This window comes from Podarcis tiliguerta (genome assembly GCF_965153285.1).
Source record: "Podarcis tiliguerta genome assembly, chromosome: 1".
NCBI classification, from domain to species: Eukaryota; Metazoa; Chordata; class Lepidosauria; order Squamata; family Lacertidae; genus Podarcis; species Podarcis tiliguerta.
The window spans coordinates 52,774,278-52,797,610 of record NC_139534.1 but is presented as its reverse complement, the minus strand read 5'-3'; the positions used below and the strand labels follow the sequence as shown (position 1 = coordinate 52,797,610).

The 23,333-nt window shown below is 48.3% G+C and overlaps 1 protein-coding gene across 1 annotated transcript; it reads left to right on the top strand.

Moving 5' to 3' along the window:
- The first annotated feature begins 574 nt into the window (after nucleotides 1–574).
- CHPF (chondroitin polymerizing factor) lies at nucleotides 575–23,320 on the top strand. The gene is made up of 4 exons (XM_083432007.1): nucleotides 575–2,047; nucleotides 15,817–16,381; nucleotides 16,842–17,024; nucleotides 21,027–23,320. Exons 1-4 carry the CDS (start codon nucleotides 1,743–1,745, stop codon nucleotides 22,290–22,292), a joined length of 2,319 nt encoding a protein of 772 aa, XP_083288133.1. The 5' UTR covers nucleotides 575–1,742; the 3' UTR covers nucleotides 22,293–23,320.
- The last annotated feature ends 13 nt before the right edge of the window (nucleotides 23,321–23,333 follow it).

The following is a 23,333-nucleotide window of genomic DNA, read 5'->3' as shown; positions in this document are numbered from 1 at the left end:
AGAAGATCAAACCTATCCATTCTTAAGGAAATCAGCCCTGAGTGCTCACTGGAAGGACAGATCCTGAAGCTGAGGCTCCAATACTTTGGCCATTTCATGAGATGAGAAGACGCCCTGGAAAAGACCCTGATGTTGGGAAAGATGGAGGGCACAAGGAGAAGGGCACGACAGAGGACGAGATGGTTGGACAGTGTTCTCGAAGCTACAAACATGAGTTGACCAAACTGCGGGAGGCAGTGGAAGACAGGAGTGCCTGGCGTGCTCTGGTCCAAGGGGTCACGAAGAGTTGGACACAACTAAACAACAACAACAGTAGGCTGCAACCCCTGTAACTAACACAAAAGGTGCCTCCCTACTCCAATAGTTTTCTGCTTGCATGGGGCCTGATTTTGTGTGCTATGCTGTGCTATTTTGCACCTTCAAAAATGGATAATGTATTGTGGAAAAAATGAAAAACACAAAACTTGAAACTGTTAAATTTATTTCAAATTGCAATAATGATACAACAACATTTCATCATTTTTTCTCAAATGCCAGAAGAAAATGTTTTGGCACACAAATAATTTTGAACAATCTTGTGAAGAGTGATGTTAAATTTTAAGTCTCTTAAAAGTTTCAGTCTCAGGCATATCAAAATCTCACTCCTTTGCAAATTTTGCCACCAAATCCTTCTGGTCAAGTGATGCTTGGGCATGCTCAGTTGATACTGTTGCCAAGCCAACAGGTCTCTTTTGCAAACACTCTTGAGCGTATGCAATTTTTGTAAGTTTGAGCTCTGAAAAATGGCGTTCAAAGCACAAAATAAAAGCAAAACATTGTTAGAAATTCCCAAGGTATAACAAAAAGTAAACTGCATAAAACTGCACCCCTCCAAGGTCTGGAAGCCCCGCGAGGCCTCCACCTCTAGCAGCATGAGAACGTGTTGCGCTCCAGTTCCCTCCCTGCAGCATCATCACAAGCAGCAGCAGCAGCGGAAGTTTGCCTGGCTCACGCGGGACAGCTGGGCCCGCGGACCCCCCGCCCGCTCTCGCCGCACCTTCTTTCAATCAACGGTCCAGAAAACCTAAGGCGGGCTTTGACGAGCGCGCATCTTCGGGCGGGCATTGGCTGGGGGTGCGGCCGGCCCAGTGACGTCGAGCGGAGGGGGCGGGGATTGCGCGGGGGTGACACGTCGGACGGCGCCGGCGGCGGATCTCCTGCGAGACAACCCAGGAGCGGCGCCTCCCCTGCCCACCGCCCCTCGCGCCTTCCGCCCTTCTGCTCCCTCGCGGGTCGGGATGGGGCGGCTCTAGACCAATAAGGCTCCGGATCCCGCAAGTGTTCCAGAATTGGGCCGGCCCGCCCCGCCCCCTCCGTTGCTTGGCAGCGGCGGCCCCTCCCCCTTCCCAGGACCCGAAGCCGGGACCCGGTTCGCTCCCCCCCCCCTTTGCTCCGGCGCGTCGTCGGAGCGGCCCTTCCTGGCAGGAGCCACCGACCCCCATGACCCCTGGGCCTGCCGGAGAGGCCCCCTGGTGACCTTCGTGGGCAAGAGCCCCCGGGCTCCTTGGCCTCAGGACTCCCCACAGCTTCCCCCCTTCCCCTCAGGAGGTTTAAAGGCACGCCCTTGAGCCCCTTCCCCTGTTTGGCCACCGAGGCGCTTCTCCCGGTGTCCCCTTCAACTCGAGACAGCTCTCCCCCCCTCCCTTGCCACGCTGCCCTGCTTGTGCCCAGGTGCCCCAGCCTCTCCCCAGCGCACTGGCGCCATGCGCTTCTCCCTGGTGCTGTCCCTCCTGCGCCCGGTGGGCCCTGTGGTGGTCGGGGTGTCCCTGGGCTTCACCCTCAGCCTGCTCAGCGTCACCTGGGTGGAGGAGCCCTGCGGCCCCAGCCAGGGCAGCCTGCGAGATGGGGGCATGGAGCAGCAGCAGCACCAAGGCGGGCAGGGCAACGCTGCCCGCAAGCCCAACTCCGTCCCTGTGGGGATGGGCACGGAGCCTGAGCAGAGCTGGGAGCCCCGCGTCCTGCCCTACAAGCCTCCCAACCCGGGCAAGGCTGCCAAGAAAACTATCAGGTATGGGGGCGGGGGAAGGAAATGGGGTGGCTTGGGGAAGCAAAGGGTGTGTATCGAAAAGGGAACAGGAAAATGGGCTTTGGCTCAAATGTAATCGCAAGGTAATCTGGCCACTGTTTGGGTTCCCGTGGACTTTAGAGGCTCACAGGTAGGTGTAATTTGCGGCCTCTTTGTTATACTGCGGGGGTTGTGTGATGGGAATATGCCACATTATGTGACCTGTTAGTGGTTCCATGTAGCTGCTGGCCTGAGGACATAAATATTTGTATGTAAGCAATCTTTTCATAATGCTGAATGAAACCAGTATAACATTCGATCAATATAGTGTTCGCCCTCACAGCAGCCCTATGGAGGTAGGTGACTGGGGACTTGTGACTGGCCTGAGGCCACACAGTTAAACCCTGATATAGGTGGGACTTTAATCCATGCCTCCCATGTGCAACACCTAGCTGCCTATCCAGATGTGGTAAGCGCATCCATAGTGGGCCTATGTTCAGAACAAACATGCAGATTCATGGGCTGTTTCCTGTGGTGGTTCCAGTCAGAGATTGGTTAAGGGTCTTCAGGGCCCTGTGGGCTGGGGGAGAGCTTTGTTGTTGGCATCCACCTATCTCAAGTGACATAGAGGTGTGCCTCCACGGGTGAAGTCGAACCACTGTGTTGGCATCACTGAAGTGACCTCCCAGGGGCACAAGCCTGGGCAGTATGTACGGGAGGTCCTGGGCTGCCCAGACAAGAAGACCCCCCTCTCGGCCTCATTGATGTGGTCCAAAGGAAGCAGAGCAATATGTTTGGCATCAGCCTGGCTGCAGTAGTTGCTGGAAGGAGGCATACAAGATGCCAAGCAACCTAAGGGTTTACTCCTTTGCCTTTTCTTCTCCCGAAGATATTCTGCAAGGCTTAAAACTTGCTTTTTGAGAAGACTGGGCCTTGGATGAAAAAGCTGTGGAGGGCCATGGTACAATAGAGCCAATCCCTGCTCATGGGCATGGAGTGCTATGGTTCTCTGAGTCCCCTTCTTTCTGCCTCTGTCATTCAGACTGCTGCCCTCCTTTTTTATGACATCCCACAGGAAAGCTTGGGGCCGTGCTCTTCCTATTCAGGAAGTCTTTCGGTACAAATAGTTTCCTTTGAAAGGAAATGGGCTTGAGCAGTTCTTTTCTCAGGGGGTATGCAAGGGTACACAGTTTCTGCACCTCTTTTTGTTGGTGTTAAAAAGTGTGGCACTTACTGTAACAACTTTATGGTGAGTACCAGAACCTACCGTATTTTTCTAGGAAAAAAGCACTGGGCTTGAGTAAAGAAAAGCAATGATGGCTATCGCTGTTCCAGAGGTAGCTGAATGAGGGCTTAATCAAACAACAGTGTATATCTTGGGCTTCTGCAGAACCTTTCAACACAGTTGTTTCTCCTCCCTTAATAAATGTAATAATATTTTTAATTTTTATAGCGCTTTGGATGTTCAAAATATTTCATTTATTTTATCATTCTGTAATCCTTACTATAACCTTTTAAGCTAAATCAGTATTACTGATTTAGCAGGCGGGCAGAGAATGAGATAAATGAAGTACTTAAGGCTACCTAGAGCAGGGGATTTCACATATTCTACCCCTAGGACCTACTTGCAGTGGCTGAAAATTGCTGAGGCCCACCAGTCAAAAAATAGTGGTGCATTATTATTTTTATTACATTTATATACTACCTTTTCCTCCAAGGAGCTCAATGGGGGCTGCATTATTATTTTCCTCCCCATTTTACTCTCACAACAACTCTGTGAGGTAGGTTAGGCTGAGAGACAGTGATTGGCCCAATATCACACACTGAGCTTCATGGCTGAGTGGGGATTCGAACTCTGGTTTCCTAGGTTCCAGACCACGACCCTAACCATTACACCACACTGGCTTTCCAAGTGTAGGGGCAGGGGCAGGCACAAAATGGTGGCAAATAGGCAGAATTTGGCATTAGTTGGCAATTACTGACATCATATCTAACTTAAATTTGGAAAATGCTGCATTCCTTGCAGCATTTTCTTTGTGATATGGAGTTTGGTATTTCAGCTTTCCTCAAGTGAAGTACAGACATTTGCTCTGGAGGTATTTTGGCAGCCTCCCCATTTAAGGCAGATTTGGTTGATCCAGAGACAAAGTGGAGAAAGCTTTTTCTTTTATATTTCCCCCCTTCTCACGCTACCTGCCTTTCAGAGGTTTTTACCCCCATCTCCAGTAATTTTATCATCCATTCTCCTTCCATACTCAACTTACCCCCTTGCCCCCCAACCAGTTTCTTTCCTCCCTCTATTGTCTTTTTACATTCACTTCTTCCTCCTTTAAACTTCCTTTCTATCCACTTCCTTTCTATGTTCAGTTTGTTCGTTTATTATTTTCTATTACCACTGATAAAAAAATATTAACCTTTTATCTCATTTCCCTTTAATAACACCTCCCCTGTTCCTTTTCCTTCAGAGGAAGAACTTCCTTTCCTCCAGCTCTTCCTGAACTTCTCTCTTGCTTTGTCAACGTTACTCATCTTGCAAAAGGAGTTGCTTGTGCTGATACTGGTCCAACTGAAAGGCTGTGGCATGGTTACGGGGGCTGGACAGGCAAATGAGGAGGCACTAAGCAGTCTGTGGTTCTGAACCCCACCTGAAAGCAATGACCTAAGTTCATTGTAGAGGTGAGATTTAAACCAAGGACTTTTTAATCATAGTTCATTCTCTTAGCTGTTATACTACAGATCTCTGTACAGCTTATTGGGTGATTTTGGCACTTTCCTTTATGAAGTCCTCCTATTTTTGGAGTGCTGCATTTATATGTCTACCACCTTGAATTCCATGGAATAAAGGTGGTATTTGGACTTTTCTAGTTCTCCAAAAGGCTGTATTTTGTCACTGGGAAAGTGCATTTCCCATCACAATCTACCACATGTTGCACTGACTAATGAATTTTCTCTGTGTGTTTTTAAAAAACAATGTGTAAAATGTATTGGAGACTCTGCGCTCTCCTCCTGTAATAGTAAAAGAAAGGAGTACTTGCATGTGTGGGAGGAAAATAAGATATGTGGCCCTTGTGTGGGTTAATTAATAAAAGAACCAGTTGGATGGCTGGATTCAAAACACAGGACTTTGCACACACTCTGTCGGAGGAGAACCTCCAGTAAAATTTAAAACAGTCATAGAGTTAAGCTGCAGCATAGCATGGGAATATAGGTTGTTAGACCCCATTTCATATCCTGTTTAATCTGCTTACAGCACTTGCCCCTCTCTTTGCTGCTCTGTCAATGAGCAAACCACACTCATTTAAAAGCTTTACTAACAAAACCCAAATGCCAAATTCATGCATTATTCCATGCTGCAGCAAGGAGAACACAGGTAGAATGCTCTTGGGTACAAAATACAGATAATTAGCTTCAAACACCGAGTCTTAGCAAGTTCAGACATGTCCTTCCTGGTTGATTACATGGCACAAAGATAGTGTAAGGAAAGGAAAGAAGCTTCACTTCCTCACCAAAAGTGAGGGGGTGTGACCTAACTGAGTCTAGCAATAGGACTGTGGTCTTAACCCCTTCATGCATTACTGTATTTTTCTGTGTATAACACTAGGTGTTTTAACCAAAAAAGTAGGTTTAAAATTGGGCCTCTTCTTACACATGGGTAGTGCTGAGGGGTGTGTTCTTAATTTGGAGTCCCCCAAAATAGGGGGCATCTTATACACGGAAAAATACGGTAATTAGCCCTATGTTTTCTTGTTTTGTTTGACTGCAATTTCCCACAGCATGGATATTTTGGGGCAACAAAGTTATAGAAAGACTGCTCCTCTCTGCCTGCTTTTAGCTGTGCCTTGCAATTTGAAGATTTTCTCAAAAAACCTTTTTATACTTCTTCAGGTCTCACTTTTCTAGCACAGAAGTGCTTATTTCCTTTAAAAAAGTGACCTCCTTTCTTGCAGCAATGTCCATTATTTATGGACCGCACAGTGCTCCATCTAGGAATATCCCACAAAGGCAAAAAATGCTTTTGACTGTTTTAGATAGGTTTCTACCCTGTCTCCTTTATTATTATTATTATTTTGCAGCCCAAATAAGCTGAGAGCATGGTGGAGTCTTCTAAGTGCTCTACCGTATGCTCAGATCCTGATTTACCATGCCCACAAAAACTTAATTTGCAGTTGTGCAGAAAAGGTGGTTTTGCTTTTGTGTTCTCCATAGTCTATGGCTTTTTGAGTGGGTGATTCTTCCAGACTTTGAAAACAAGTAATTTCCAGGAAAGGGCTGGCTGCTATGCTTCAGTAAAGTCCTGTGGCTCCCTTTGTCCATGCATGTGAATAGTCAACACATATTGATAGTTAAGCATGCATTCAAATATTTCCTATAAGGGTCCTCATTGATGATGGGGCGCTTGGACATTTAATCCAGAATGACAAAAATAGTGCAAATGGTATAAAAGCCCCAAAATGTGATCATGTCAGTTGACCTTTAGGTATGTCCATAAATGATTTGCCTTTGTTTGGCATGTTTGTTTGAGTCCTGCACACCATATAAGGTTTTCCTTCTCCCTGTGTGGAATGTTCCCTTAGTCCAAATTGCTGACCAGGAAAGTACCAGCTTTCTGTGTTTAATGGAGATGATATAGGATATCATTGCATAGCTTTGTACTATTGTGGATCCTTCTTTCCACATTTCCAGTTTATTCCAAAATATGCAGCCAGCAGTGCTGGCAGCTGAAGTCTGGGCACACACCCTGGTTGCACTTTAATCCTTGTAACTTGCTGCTCACCAAGTGTTAGGAATGGTTGTCCCTAGCAGAACATATGAATGGCAAAGGACATGACACTGTTGTGTATCTGCTAGGAGGGAGAAGTCATATCACACACCAAGCTACTCACGTTTTTGATACCAAGTTGTCTGCACCCACTAACTTTTTTTAAAAAATGTATTTATCACTTTCCATTTTTTAGCAATAGATAACATCAAATCAACTCTCTGCCCCCAATCCATGGAATAGTGGGCTTCTAACAACTTTTAGCACCCTTTAACAAACTACGGTTCCCATTATTCTTTGGGAGAAACCATGGCCTTTCACCTGATTTCTTGGTGGCCCGCTGGAATGCGGAATTAAACAGGGCCATTGACTGTCTGGCTCTGAAGCACCCTCTCTGATTGCATGGAGCTCGGACAGCCCTGTGGTTTTCCTGAGGACAATGAAACAATTGCTGAGACGGCTAGAGTGCCGGGGGCAGAAAATTCATTCTGAATCGAACCAAACATGGGTTAGAGCTCAACGTTGAGCCTACCAAGTGCGATAGCGATGGTGAAGAGGACCTTCTTCGCCGCCTCTATTGTATCTGCAGAAAACAGCAGCAGGAGACTCTTTCAGGTGGTTCACAATCTAATGGAACCACCTTTGCTGTCAGGGCCTGGTGAGGACCCCAAGATCTGCAGTGATTTTGGAAAGTTTTTTGCATATCAAGTCACTCAGATTCGGAAAGATGTAGACTCCACCATGGTGGTGGGACCAGGGCAGGAGAGTCTAGTCAAGTTGCATGGGGTCAGTTCCAGTCTGTTACCTCTGAGGATGTGGACAGGCTGCTTGGACGAGTGAATTCGACCACCTGTCTCCTTGATCCTTGCCTGCCCTGCTCATAAAAGCGAACCAGGAAGGGCTGGGTGATGGGCTCCGTGGGCTGCTGAATACCTTCCTCTGTAAAGGAGTCTTTCCAGACCTTCTTAAAGAAGTGGTTATTAAATCGCTTCTTAAAAAACATCTTTGGACCCAGCCAATATGGCCAACTATCGCCCAGTCTCAAATTTTCCATTCTTGGGCAAGTTGATAGAGTGGGTGGTTGCTGAACAACTCCAGGCATGCCTGGAGGATGTGGACCATTTGGATCCCTTCTAATTGGAATTCAAGCCTCATCATGGGACTGAAACAGCCTTGGTTGCGCTGGTCGACAATCTCTGGCGGGCTAGGGACAAAGGTGCAAGCTGTTTCCTAGTTCTGCTGGATTTCTCAGCGGCCTTTGACACCACTGACCATGACATCCTTCTGGACCGTCTAGAGGAGTTGGGAGCTGGGGGCACTGTGATGCAGTGGTTCCACTCCTTCCTTCTTGGTGGTGTCCAGAAAGTGGTGTTGGGGGATGAGTGTTCAGACCCCTGGGCTCTCACTTGTGGGGTGTCTCAGGGCTCTGTATTCTCCTCAATGCTTTTCAACATCTAGGAGAGATCATCAGGAGGTTTGGGCTGGGTGTTCACCAGTATGTGGATGATACCCAGTTCTACCTCTCCTTTAAATCAGAACCATTGAAGGTCCTCTGTGAGTGTCTGGAGGCGGTTGGAGGATAGATGGCAGCTAACAGATTGAGGTTGAATCCTGATAAGACAGAAGTACTATTTTGGGGGGACAGGGTGCGCAGCCTAGGAGTGATTTTGGACTCGCAGCTGTCCATGGAGGCACAGGTCAATTCTGTGTCCAGGGCAGCTGTCTACCAGCTCCACCTGATATGCTGACTGAGACCCAACGTGCCCACGGGCTGTCTCGCCAGTGTGGTGCATGCTATGGTTATCTCCCACTTGGACTACTGCAATGCACTACGTGGGACTACCTTTGAAGGTGACTCGGAAACTACAACTAATCCAGCTAGACTGGTGACCGGGAATGGCAGCTGGGACTATATAATACCAGTCCTAAAGGGTCTTCATTGGCTCCCAGTGTGTTTCCAAGCACAATTCAAATTTTTGGTGCTGACCTTTAAAGCCCTAAACGGCCTTGGCCTAGTATACCTGAAGGAGTGTCTCCACCCTCCACCGAGGGTCTTCTGCTGGTTCCCTCAGTGTGAGAAGCAAAGTTACAGGGAACCGGGCAGAGGGCCTTCTTGGTAGTGGCACCCTCCCTGTGGAACACCCTCGTATCAGATGTTGAGGAGATAAAGAACTACACAAGATTTAGAAGAAATATATTTTTAAAAATAAAAAATTTGTCCAGTAGCACCATATAGACCAACTAAGTTTGTTCTTGGTATGAGCTTTCATGTGCATGCACACTTCTTCAGATACACCGAAACAGAAGTCACCCGACCTTTATATATAGTGAGAGCGTGGGGAGGGGTATTACTCAGAAGGGTGGTGGGAATGGGTGATTGGTTGATGGGTGTGGTCTTACAGGAAAAAGCAAGGGATGAGATGGCCAAAAATAGCTTTATCATGTATAATGTGATAAGAATCCATTGTCTCTGTTCAGACCAGGTCTCTCCATGGTTTTAAGTTTGGTAATTTGTAATTCAGCAACTTCTCTTTCCAGTCTGTTTCTGAAATTCTTTTGTAATATGACAGCTACTTTGAGATCTTGTATAGAATGTCCTGGGAGACTGAAGTGTTCCACTGGTTTCTCTGTCTTGTGATTCCTGATGTCAGATTTATGTCCATTTATCTTTTGGCATAGGGTTTGGCCTGTTTGTCCAATATAGAGAGCTGAAGGGCACTGTTGACATTTGATAGCAAAAACAATGTTAGAAGATGAGCAATTAAATAGTCCTGAGATGGTATGTTTGATGTTGTTGGGTCCAGTGATGGTGCTGTCTGGGTGTATGTAGCACCAAAGTTGGCATCTGGGTTTATTACAGGCTCTGGTACCAGTGTCCACGTTAAGTCTGCTTGCTGTATTATTGTGGGTGAGGAGTTGTTTAAGATTGGGTGGCTGTCTGTCGGCAATGAAATGTCTTCCTCCCAGAGCTTGGGAAAGAGAACTGTCGTTGTCCAGGAGAGGTTGTAAATCTCTGATGATGTGTTGGACTGTTTTAACTTGGGAGCTGTATGTGATTACTAGTGGTGTTCTGTTATTTTCTCTTTTGGGTCTGTCTTGCAGCATGTTCTCTCTGAGTATCAGTCTGGCTTTGTTGATCCGTTGTTTAACTTCATTAGGCGGATATTTTAGTTCCAAAAAGGTTTGCCTATTTGGTTCAAGGAGGATGTGCTGGTGAACAGAGAAGAGGTGAAAGAAAAGCAGGAGGGGCAGCTCCTTAATTATTCACTACTATAATTATTCACTACTATGAATAATAATTATTTATTACACTTCTTGGATGCCTTTCTCAACTTGCAAGATTATAACAAATCCACACAATTTAAAACAAAACAAGCACAGCGCCATCTTGCAGTACTATTATTTAATAACAGCTGAAATGAAGGAGGAGGCTAATGGTTTAAGTATGTGGGTTCAGGGTCAGGAGAATAGGTTTTTAAGGGAGCATGGCAGTCCCCCCCCCCTTAGATGATGGGCTTTTTGCCTCTTATCTCTTGGTTCAGCTGCTGGAGCTTCTTTTCCTCACTCCTTGTCTTATCTGAATTTGCTTCAGGGAAGATTGAGGTCATTCTGCATGGTCTGTGATCAGCAGTGTCCAATTCTGGGAACATCCTTCTTGCAGCTTTCTATGAGCATAGTTGAGTTCTGTAGCACACAAAATGGAGTGTAGAAAGTATCCCTCGGAAAGAGGTCCATTCCACCCACCCACCTGTGATGCTCCAGGCACAAAAAAATCACAGTCTCTGCAGCCTGTATAGTCTTATAAAGGTAAAGGGACCCCTGACCATTAGGTCCAGTCGTGACTGACTTTGGGGTTGCGGCGCTCATCTCGCTTTATTGGCTCAGGGAGCTGGCGTACAGCTTCCGGCTCATTTGGCCAGCATGACTAAGCCGCTTCTGGCGAACCAGAGCAGCGCATGGAAATGCTGTTTACCTTCCCGCTGGAGCAGTACCTATTTATCTACTTGCAGTTAGACGTGCTTTCGAACTGCTAGGTTGGCAGGAGCAGGGACCGAGCAACGGGAGCTCACCCAGTTGCAGGGATTCGAACCACCGACCTTCTGATCGGCAAGTCCTAGGCTCTGTGGTTTAACCCATAGCGCCACCCGTGTCTTGTAGTCTTGTAGTGGCCCCATTAACTCTGTGTAACCCAGTAGGATACAGGCTCAGTTCTTGAAATCAGAGCCATGCAGAGATTTCCATGTGGGCAGGGAACAATTTCTCCCTTTGGGTCTGGAGTGCGGAGAGCCCAAAGGCACAGGCATAGTGAGCTTTAACAGTGACAAAGAACCACATTCTAAAGTTTCTGGCCTGCTTTAGACTATCAGATCCTAGCTTAATGAGCCAGGATATACACAGGCTTTGTGCTCTCAAATGCAGCCATTTTTCTCTTCATTTCTCCCTTTGTGCAAGTGCAGAATCAAGCCAGAAAGCTGCAGTTAACCATGCCTTCCCAGGATTTGCAAATTGGGAAATGTGTTTAAGGGCTTCCAAACAAGTCAGGATTTAGAGCCCTACTTTAAATCATGGTGGACTCACTGTAGCTTCCTAGTTTGTTTCGCTGCTTGCATGAAAGGGAGAAGCAGTGTGGGCACTCAGAGGGTGTGTGCAGTTGCACAAACATTGTACCTAACTTGGCTTACTTAAGGTAGGCTTTGATCATACATACCTGGCCACTGTTTCCCCAGAGATGGGAATGAGGTGTGTGTGTGCATGCGTTTGTGTGTTTCCAGGAAAGGGAATCAGGAGGCTTGCTGCTCCTATAGTCACACATTCTGTTTGCTGGTTGCCCAGTTCATTGCTCTTTTTAGTTAAGAGTGTCATTTATTCCGACAATTTATAGTGACATCTGCTCCTTCCCACTCTCAGTGTGTGCATGTGTCTGTCTGTGTTTGCTGGGGTTACTGGTGGTTAATACTGCCTGCTGGCAGTTCAAAAGACTGCCTTGCCTTTATTATCTCTCTGCATTCTCTCTCTCTCTGTGTCTCTCCCTCCTTTTCAGGGAATTGTCCTGTTCCTTACAAGGTTTAACTATGTCAAGCCTTTATCCTCAGCATCTCTGTGCCAGATCTTCTGTGTTTGCTTTCTCTCCCACCACCACTCCTTCCTTGGCTGCCTCTCTCTGCAGAGTGTGTTGGCCCCTTTATTTCTCACCTTCCCAGCCTTGGGAGTATTGCTTGTCTAAGTGAGCCCCATGAGCACCCCTCATCCCTGTTCCCCATCCCCTTCCCAGTCATGATGTGGGGCGGGGGGCGGGGAGAAACTCTGCTTTGTTTCTCCCCCTCTGATCCCTGGCACCAGGATTACCATCTCTTCCTTTCTCCTGCGTGCCCTCAACTCAAAAACGGGTGAGATCAATGCTAGGGGTTGGGGGCCCAGGGACGAGGGACTGAATGAGCTGTGTTGTCCCCAGGAGTGAGTGAGTGAGGGTGGGTGGGATGGGCAGGAAGCGGAGGGGCTGAATGAGCCCACTGTGTGAGTGGAATGGGGGTGGGTGGGTGGGTAGGAAGGAAGGAATGGTTTCCTGCTGCATTTGAATAATTAAAACCTGAAACTTATTGTAAGAGACAGGCCACCTGCATCCTAACACCAACTGTAATGTCACAGGGAGCAAGATACCCCCCTCCCCATTTTCTTAACGCAGCCCCTACCTAACTGGGAGATGTCAGAGTCTTTCCACCCCCTCCAGATTCACAATTGCAGCAGTCAAATTATGGTGGGAAGCTAAATTCCCTATGTGTTTGGATTCTAGTCTTGACACCCTCCCCTTTTCTTCACACTCTTGAGCCTTACACTATTGCTCCTTCCTCTTGCTACTCAGTTGGGGATTATGATTAGCTCCTTAGGGGGCCATCTAGCATGGAAGCTGAGGACTCCGCCAAGTGAGATCTGCTCAGCCATGGCTACCCTCTCTAGCATTTTGCTAATTTGTCCATCTGGGTGTCTTGCAGGTTGGCTTCAGTTGCAGCATGTCTAAAATGGCACGTGTGTGTGTGTGTGTGTGTATGAGTTTTCATTTTTCTACATTTCAAAATAAACATTTTAGAAACGTTAAAATATCCAATGACTTCTCTTCTTCTCCTTCCATGGTTCATCTTACATATCATACGTTCCTGCATATTTTATTATAACCATTCAAATCCAATTTTCCACTTTTTACATCAATCAAATATTGTTTACTCTGTTGAATTTATCTTAATGCTGACAGCATTTTCAGCTGTGTACAGTTATTTTCCATATATTAAATAAATATTTTCTACTCTTCTTTAAATATACATTCTTCTTGCTCTCTTAGTGAGAGTCAATATTTTAAGAGATGCAAGGAATCTGTCGATCGTAGGGGTTGCACTCAGATGGTGGTACCCCCTCAGCCTTCATGGAAACTTGGTTTCTGAGCTGGGGAACCAGTTCAGATCTCCTTTAGTGGAAAGAACAATGCAGAAAGATGCTGAACCTGAGCCTCATGCTGGAAAATAATGCGGAAATGATTTCAGAGGCAATGAGGTTGCACTCTGGGATCCTCTGTTGCTTTGTGTGAGAGTCTGAGTTTCTTACAGAACACATTCTCGGTTATTGCTGTGGTCAGGGCCGTCTTACATATAGGTGCTAGGGCTCTCAGGGGCGCCAGGCCAAGAGTCTGGGGCCGAGATTTGGAGTCCGGGGATTGGGAAGAGCCGACAGCCACTGGCGAGCGGAGCAGAGGCCATCGGAGTGCCGCCTCCTCGGGCTCTACTGTTGTTGCACTGGGCTCTGCTTGCCCCCCCCCCCGGCTCCTGGTCCTGGCCTTGCTCTGCTGCTGCCACCACCTCCTCGGGCTACTCTGTTGTTGCTGAGATGGCCGGCCAGGCCAGCCCTGCTGTGCGCACCTCACTGGCCAGCCCTAAAAAAATGTTAACAACTTTGGGGTTCCCCCCTAAGAAAAGCTAAACAACTCTGGGCAACCTGGGGGGGGGGGTCGCTGGGTGGATCTTTGCATATGCTTAAGACAGCCCTGGCTGTGGTTGCCCTGATGTTGATGTCTGTGAAAGATCTGGCATCCTCATTGATATGAGTTAGCTCATCTTGCCCTTGACCGAATGCTGGGTCCTAATCCATTGCCAGGTTACTGCTAGCTATGCTTGGATTAATGATGGGCTTAACAGCTGATCTACCCCGTCCCTGGTGCTACCCCTGTCCCGGTATGTGTCCCCCCCATCCACCCGGGGTGTGTATGTGAAATGGACATCCACAGGTTTCCCAGATGTGGTGTCCTGTTGATTTAGCAACTTACTTAAGACCCCAGGGTATCTTGGAAAGGACTAGGAATTTTAAATTTTTGTGCATTCCCTCTACTCTTTATGTCTCAGCATTTTGGGTGCATTAGGGACAGCACAGCTCTATTAATAAGCCCTTGGCACAGAATTCTGAAGCAGAAATGGTAATCTGTTTATTTCCTGTACGGTTCTAATAGAGGTGCTCACTGAAACAAATGGGACTTGAGCATTTGTAAATGCTGGACACACCTGAGGATCTATAGTACACTTACAGAACATACAGGGCTGCTGTTATTTATGTAATAACAGTAACGTACATGGTGCTTTGCAGGGCATTGTTGTTTAGTCGTGTCTGACTCTTCATGACCCCATGGACCAGAGCACGTCAGGCACTCCTGTCTTCCACTGCCTCCCGCAGTTTGGTCAAACTCATGCTGGTAGCTTCGACAACACTGTCCAACCATCTTGTCCTCTGTCGTCCCCTTCTCCTTGTGCCCTCCATCTTTCCCAACATCAGGGTCTTTTCCAGGGAGTCTTCTCTTCTCATGAGGTGGCCAAAGTATTGGAGCCTCAGCTTCACGATCTGTCCTTCCAGTGAGCACTCAGGGCAGATTTCCTTAAGAATAGATAGTTTTGATCTTCTTGCAGTCCATGGGACTCTCAAGAGTTTCCTCCAGCACCATAATTCAAAAGCATCAATTCTTCGGCGATCAGCCTTCTTTATGGTCCAGCTCTCACTTCCATACATCACTACTGGGAAAACCATAGCATTAACTATACGGACCTTTGTCTGCAAGGTGATGTCTCTGCTTTTTAAGATGCTGTCTAGGTTTGTCATTGCTTTTCTCCCAAGAAGCAGGCATCTTTTAATTTCGTCTGTTCCAAGACGGACAGGTCATAGTGGAGAGTTTTGACCAAACGTGATCCACCTGGAGCAGGAACTGGCAAGCCACTCCAGTATCCCTGCCAAGAAAACTCCATGGACAAAGACAACAGGCTTTACAGGGTAGCACAGCCCCAAAAAAGAGAGGACTGATTCCTTTGCTCTGGGGGTGTACCTTGCAAGCTAAACTATGACAGTGGCGAGAGAAAGCAGAGAGGGATTGGAGAGGTAAAGGTAGCAAAAGAGCAGTGTGGGCAAATGTATCACTTAAGATGCCATTTTGATTACAGATTAAGGCACACCCCCTCCCCCTTGTCCGTGTGCATGCGCACACATGCCAGCCACTTTTTGTGTTGTAGTCCCACGTTGCTGTAGGGTTTTTTTGCGTGGAACCTCATGGGCCATTCCCACCCCTTTGTAAATTTCATTCCCAGCTAAGTGAAGGCTTATGCCATGAGGCCCAGTCATGCAACACTTGCATTCTCACATCTGCAGACACCCAGCAGCTGCAAGGGGTTGCACCACATGGAAGCAGCTCCTGCACCAGTGCTGGCATGTGCGAGTGGGGCAAGTGCTGTGGTCATTTTATGGGGAAAGGGGGGCTTGAGGAGAAATGATTGTTTGCTGCTTGCAGCTTGCAGCGCAAAGCCTTGTCTCAGCAGATCCCACTCTTCAAATGCTCCAGAAGGTGTTTGCAAATATGCTCAAAAACACAGGGCTGAGATGATACTTCCTCAGTCGGTAGGGGATATTGGTGGTGGAAAATTGGAGGCTCCTCTTCCCCTCCTTCACTTCCTCACCTTCTCTCTTTCTGCCTGCCCTTTCCATTCCCCCAAAGGACCCGATACATCAGCACGGAGTTGGGCATGCGCCAGCGCCTCTTTGTGGGCGTGCTGACCTCGAAGAACACATTGCACTCCCTCGCAGTGGCGGTGAACCGCACCTTGGGACACCGGCTGGAGCGATTGGTCTACTTCACGGGCACCCGGGGGCGCAAGGTCCCTCACGGCATGACGGTGGTGACCCACGGCGACGAGAGGCCCATCTGGAACATGTACCAGACTGTCAAGTATGTGCTGGACCATTACGTGGCTGACTTCGACTGGGTTTTCCTGGTGCAGGACGACACCTACACCGAGGCCCACCGTGTGAACCGCTTGGCCTCTCACCTCAGCATTGACACTCTGCTCTACATGGGCCGGCCAGAGGAGTTCATTGGTGGGGACACGCAAGGGCGCTACTGCTATGGCGGCTTCGGCTACCTGCTTTCCCGGGCCCTTCTCCTGCGGTTGCAGCCTCACCTGGAAAGCTGCCGGAACGACATCCTGAGCGCCCATCCCGATGAGTGGCTGGGGCGCTGCATCATCGACTACACTGGTGTAGATTGTGTGGCAGAGCATGAGGTAAGGAGGGCCAGCTGCACTGTAGTGTCCCTCTCCTGTGTTCATTTATTTAACTTATTTTGTATATACTACTGAATCATAAAAAACCTCTAAGCGGTTTACATACAATATACGGAAATGTTATTGGTACAAAAAACAATATGGCGGAGGCACTTGTGTAATATGAAGGGGCAAGGAGTTGCAGTGTAGGTGCTGCTAAGCCCAGGGGAATGATATGCTTGCAAATGTGGAATGAGCATGATCATGTGTTTCAAAGATTAGGGGGAGGAACCAAACACTCAATATTACAGGATGAATTCTTGAACCCAGTTGAAAGCTGAGCTTCCTCTTCCGACATGCTTTTGTTCTCTTACAACTGGAGGGGAATACCGGCTGGTTATATGTCACGGTTATATGTACTAACATGGATGGCCTGGATTTCCCCGTCAGATGTGCTACTCTTATTCCTCCTCCCCACCAGGGCCTGCATTACCAGTATTTTGAACTTGGAAAGAACACTGACCCTGAGAGAGAGAGCGACCCGCGATTCAACACGGCCTTCACTGTTCACCCTGTGCTGGACCCTGTCCAGATGTACCGGCTGCACAGACATTTTGCGCGTGTGGAACTGGAGCACACATACCAGGAAATCCAGCAGCTACAGGTAAGGCAGGGCGGACGTTGGATCTGGATCTGTAACTGGCTGAGCGGAGTGGGGGACTCTGTTCATTCTCCTCATGCGCCACAGTTTCCATTGTGGCACTACATTTGCTTACCAGCTGTAGGAAAGTCAGCCATGTTTTCTTTATTTTTACATTTATGTGGCACCTTTTCCTTCAAGGAGCTCAAGATTGCCATATACTCCTCTTCCCCTACCAGTTCCATCCGCACAACAACCCTGTGAGTTAGGTTAGGTTGAGGGACTTTGACTGGCCAAAGATCACTTAGTGAGCTTCCTGGCTGAGTGAGGATTTGAAACTTGGTCTCCCAGGCCCTAATCCAACACTCTAACCACTGCACCACACTGGCTTTCTCCAGTGTAGCTCAGCTGTAGAAAGTAACTGAGCCTATTTCACTTCTGATGTCTTCTAGGGCGGAGATGGGGAATCTGGGGCGCTCTGGATTTTGTTGGACAATCCATTTGATGGGGATGTTTGAATCTGAAGCTATACCCTTCCTCCCCCCCCCCCAAGGATTTGGGTTTAACTGTGGCAACCCTCATGTTGGCAGTCTCTGAAATCTCCATCTTTGGCAGCACATGCTGAGCTCTGACCCCTGGCTGTAGCTTCACCACTGGAGATTGGCTGGGGAGGGGGCAGGGCTGAATTTGAAGTGGTGATGGTGTGTGTGTGTGTGTGTGTGTGTGCTGGCTTGCTTCCATGTACACTTAACCTTTTCCCCACCCACTGCTTCTCTCATTCCAAACCCATTTCCTCCAGCTGCAGTTCCAACCCCTCAATTCGCTGAACTATTAACTACCACTTTTTACTGGGAAAATAAAGAGTGCACTAGTGAAACTGAAAAATATATAGAATTTTTGGTTAATAGGTTTGCTTTTTAAAAATATATATACAGTGGTACCTTGGTTTACGAACTTAATCGGTTCCAGAAGTCCGTTCTTAAACCGAAACTGTTCTTAAACCGCGATGCGCTTTCCCTAATGCCCTTCCACCATTCGGCTTCTGTTCTTAGACCGAGGTAAAGTTTGCAAACCAGGACACTACTTCCGGTTTTGCGGAGTTCGTAAACTGAATCGTTCGTAAACAGGGCTGTTCTTAAACTGAGGTACCACTGTATATGCATTCCAGATAACCTTAAGCTGAATCTTAGTGTGCATTGTTGCAGTGGGTTTCCTTCAATGAAGGTCTTAACCCAAGTCGTAAGTTTGGAAGTTTAGGCAGCAAGCTTGCATGTTTGGTCAGCCAAGAAAGGCAATTCCTAGATTCCAAAGTGAAGGTTTGCTTTTGGGGAAATGCCAGACCAGTCCAGACAGCTGTCTGCTTCTTAATCTCATTGCTGAGCACAGCACTGGCTACCACGATGGGCCTTGACTCATAGGCTGCAACTCTGCGTGTTATAAGCCGGGAACTGGGTGGCGTTATTGATGCCTTCATAGGTTCCGCTATTAGCCTTTTGGTTCACGTAATAAAATCGGCAGAGTATCAAGATGTGTGAAAACATACTTGAAAAATTGTAAAATATGGAACCGAAAATGCATACAGGTGCTCAGGAGCTACATTAAATTACATTGATTGCTATTGCACATTGGATTTTCCTTTTCTTTGCGCTGCTGTAAATTAATATTTGAGTCTATTGCCTTAGGTTATAATAAGTTTTAAAGTGATTTATTTATATAGTGCCCCTGCCAGTTGGCACTTGGGGACTATGACATAAAAGTAATATGCAGTAATGTGTGTAATAAAAAATGAAAATCCATTTTAAAATAACTTTTTAAAAAAAGAGAGAAATGGGGAGAAAGAAAAAGCATATATTTTGGTGGGGGGGGGGAAATGACATGGCGGTCAGTTCTCCCACCCCCTCCCCCATGGATCCTGGAGGACTTGATGACAACCACAGCAAATGTATCTGGGGGCTTTTTTTGAAAGGGGAAGGGGGAGTAACAGAGAGAGAGCATGCCCTGCTTGGAGGGGAAGAGAGTGTGGAGCCCCTGAGGGGCAGAGATCTCTCCCTGGAGAGGAAGCAAATGTAAAGTGCTTTGCTCAATTGCCCACCAGCATAAGGTGTCATTTTTTTGAGCAGCAGGTGGTGTCTGAGTAGAGATAAACAATGGAGAGAGATTAATTAGGGTAATTATAATTTGACCAGGCGAACTATATTTAATCCATTGCAATCTGCTATGAATTAATGGAACTTTTCTTGAATAATGGCAGTATATTAATCTGGACACAAAAATAAATAAATAAAGGGCAATGAAACCTTTTCCATAACCAATGAAAACATTTTAAAAGGTGGTAAAAGATGTAATTACATGTATTTAAAATTCACTTGCTTCCTTTGCCAAACCAACTCCTGATTGTTACGGACTGGGACCTAAACTAAGGGGAGCTGCCTTTTCCACCTCTTTAGACTGGGATCGTCATCTAGCAGTGGGGAGAGCTGGGTTGAAGGCTCTCGCAGACTTGGGGGTGATGTGGTTATCAGCCACTTTAGGGGCTTCATGATGTCTATTCTGATTTTAATTAATTAATTGAACTTCATTTTTCTACCTCTCCTCTTCAGAAGAGAGCCCAGGGTAGTGCACAACATGAAAAAAATGCAATCAATAATTAAAGCATCTAAAAATGGCAGCACTGAAACAGTATATTCAAACAATTCAACAGGACTGTTGAATCCCAGAGTTAATTTATGGCCCAAGACTAACAGCTCAACCCAAAAATATAAGAAAGTACAGTGGAAACTTGGTTTTTGAGTATCTTGGAAGCCAAACAATTTGGAACCTGAATGCCGAAAACCCGGAAGTAATTGCTTCCATTTTCCAATGCGCCTTCCGGAACGGATTATGTTCAAAAACTGAGGTTCTACTGTTAACACAATACTGCGGGCACATTAGGCAAGGCAGACCCAACACTTTATTTCCTGACTGAAAGCCAGAAATAAAATTGGAAATAGCTTATGGAGAATTTTCTAAAGGGATCAATATATAAACCGAAAGTGTGTTAATTTAATTAATGTGGCCTAATTTAAATGCAATAAATGTTGAAGAATGGGATTGAGTATTTGGGTGTGGTGAGATATACAGGCGCATGTGAGGAGACTGGCTTAAATACAGGCTGCTTTGAACCATGTGGCCCATCTTTCACCACAATACTGTTTTATTTTTTACTTTGTGGGGCAAAACAGTGCAGGTAAGCTAGCCCCAGAGCTGGGCTCATAGCGTGGGACCACACTGCCACCAGGTGGCTGGATGGTATAACTTGGCACACCCTGCTGCTTGCTGATCCTGCTCTTATTTAATGCGCTACTCTTTGGGTTGGGCAGAAGTTCATCTGGGCTCATATGGAGAGGCCTGGTGCCCCAATGCAGTTTGTTGCAGGCTCGCCACTTGTTGTGGTCTAGCTGGCAGTGCTCCTGTTGGTTTCTGCTCCGGGGTAGCTATGCTGGAGGGGTAGTTAAACTTAATGGTCCTCAAGCATGTAATGGATGCTTTGTCTATTTGAGGAGCGTTGGAGGGGTGGAAGTACTTAGCTTTTTGAAGGGTTCATGGACACCTAGTTGTGTCTTCCAGTCAGGCATCCTAAGGAGACGTGCCTGACCTGACTGTAGTGCAGGGATGGGGAAGCTGTGGTTCAACTCCAGTTCCCATGAGCCACAGCCACTCAGGGATGATGGGAACTGGAGTCAGTTACATCTGGAGAACCACAGGTCCTCTGAATGAAGATTTACCTGGAAGGTAGAGGGATGTGTGTAAGAGAGAGAGAGAGAGAGAGAGAGAGAGAGAGAGAGAGAAAGAAAGAAAGAAAGAAAGAAGGAAGGAAGGACTAATATCCAAGTAAATATGGGAGCTACTCTTCGCCATGGGGAAAGTTTGCCTTAAGTGTGCGTGTGTGTTTCTGTGTGTGCCTCTTAATTCATTTGGAACTGCTGGGAGTTGTGAAAAACTAAATTCTGAGCCTTCATTGACTCTGCCTGCACCCTCTCCTTGCAGCTCGAGATCCAGAACACCAGCAGCCTGTCTGCAGATGGCGACTTGAGTGCCACCTGGCCCATTGGCATCGCTCCCCCTTTCCAGCCCAAAACCCGCTTTGAGGTGCTTCGCTGGGATTACTTCACGGAAGAGGCGGCTTTCTCTTGCATGGATGGAGCTCCCAAGTGTGAGCTGCGTGGCGCAGACACAGCCGACGTGGCCGACGTGGTGGCTGCAGCTGTGGAAGAGCTGAACCACCGGTACCAGCCGGTGCTGCACGTCCGGAAGCAGCAGCTGCTGAACGGCTACCGCCGCTTTGACCCGACCCGAGGCATGGAGTACACCCTGGACCTGCAGCTGGAAGTGGTGACACAGAAGGGGCACAGCCGGTCGCTGGCCAAGCGGGTGCACCTGCTGCGCCCTCTCAGCGAGGTGGAGATCATCCCGATGCCCTACGTGACAGAGGCCAGCCGGGTCAACGTCATCCTGCCCCTGACAGCCCCGGAGCGAGACTATGCCGCACGCTTCCTGGAGGTCTATGCTGCGGCCGCCTTTGAGAATGCAGAGAACGCCGTGCTGACCTTCCTCTTCATCTACGACCCCTTTGAGGCTCAGCAAGTGGCCCAGAATGACGTCTTCCGGGCGGTGAAGGCGCGCATTGCGGAGTACGAGCGGCGCTATGCGCAGGTGAAGATCCCCTGGATCAGTGTCAAGACAGATGCTCCCTCCCAGATCAAGGTGATGGACATCATTTCCAAGAAGCACCCCGTGGACACGCTCTTCTTCGTGGCTGGTGTGGGCACCGAGGTCACGGCCGAGTTCCTCAACCGCTGCCGCATGAACACCATCAACAGCTGGCAGGTCTTCTTCCCCATCCACTTCCAGGGCTACAACCCCACCATCGCCTTCCACAACCAGCCCCCGCCTCTGTCCGGCCTGGACCTGGTGCGGGATGCCGGCCACTTTGACCGCGACGCCTTCAGCGAAGCCTGCTTCTACAACGCCGACTATATGGCGGCACGCACGCGCATGGCGGCCGATGCCCAGGACAACGAGGACATCCTGGAGACGCTGGACATCTACGACCTGTTTGTCAAGTATTCCAATCTGCATGTCTTCCGGGCGGTGGAGCCGGCCCTCCTGCAGCGCTATAGGCCGCACGGCTGCAACCCGCGCCTGAGCGAGGAGCAGTACCACCGCTGTGTGCAGAGCAGCCTGGAGGGCCTGGGCTCCCGGGCGCAGCTGGCCATGGTGCTCTTTGAACAGGAGCAGGGCAACAGCACATGAGCCCGGGGCCGGGGCCAGCCTGCCACCTCCCCTCTCCCCCTGCGCGTCTTCCCTGTAGCGGCAGAGGACGGCGGCTCAGGATGGCTCAGGCTGGGCCTCAAGGGAGCGGTTCTGCTTGGCTGTCCAGGTTGCCTTGTGGACCAAAAGCGGGCATTGGCGGGTGGTCAGGATCCAGTCCCACTTCTGCCTTGCTCTGTTCCCCTCATGCAGGCCCAGGTCTTCCCCCCGGGCTGCAGGATTAACAGCTGCAAGTGCCAACCGAGCAAGGGCAGGCAGGGCCTGCTGTGGGACTTCGGCCTCGAAAATCTGGTTGCCACCTTGGTGGCACCAGGGCTTTTAGAAGAGGCTTCTGTGTGAGGGTGGGGTGGGCTGAAGCCAAGGAGGCTGGCTTGGGGTTTCTGGATTCTGGGGCAATAGAGGCAGGAAGGAAAGAAGCTGCCCCCTCAGGAGCACTGCTTGGTCCCCTTCCTGCAGTTTGGGTGTTAACTTAATGGACACTCCAGGTGTAGGTGCAGGATAATCTTCTGTGGGTGGGAAGGGCAGAGGGATTCTGGTTGGTTATTTTTTTCTCTTTGTCCGGTGTTGCTCCTTTTGGAAACAGTGACTCGGGCTGCTTTAGCCTCAGATTAGGAGTGGTAGGGGCAAGAGGGTGGCACAGACCTGGTGGGTGCTTTCAGTGGGAGAGTCAAGCAGCCCCCTGATGCCAGGCTGGCCCTGGCATGGTGGGGATGAACAGTATTTCTGGGGCTGCCTGCCCTCTCTTTTGCCACCCGCTGGGCTGAAGGTACGTAGATTTCGCCCATCTTGCTGCCATGTGTGGTTGACCCAGAACTGTTCAGCAGAGCGGGTTGCGTCGATCAGCCTGGCGCTGGGTCCAGGGCAAGGCCCAGAAAGGGTGCAGTTGTGTTTGAGCACGCGTGAGGAGTTGGAGCTTGGCTCTCCAGTGGGTTTATATTTAACTTGGATTTGGGGCGGGTTGGCGACTAAAATGTTGTTTTGCATTTTAATAAACTGGAGCGAAGCATAAAGTGTAAAGTGTTT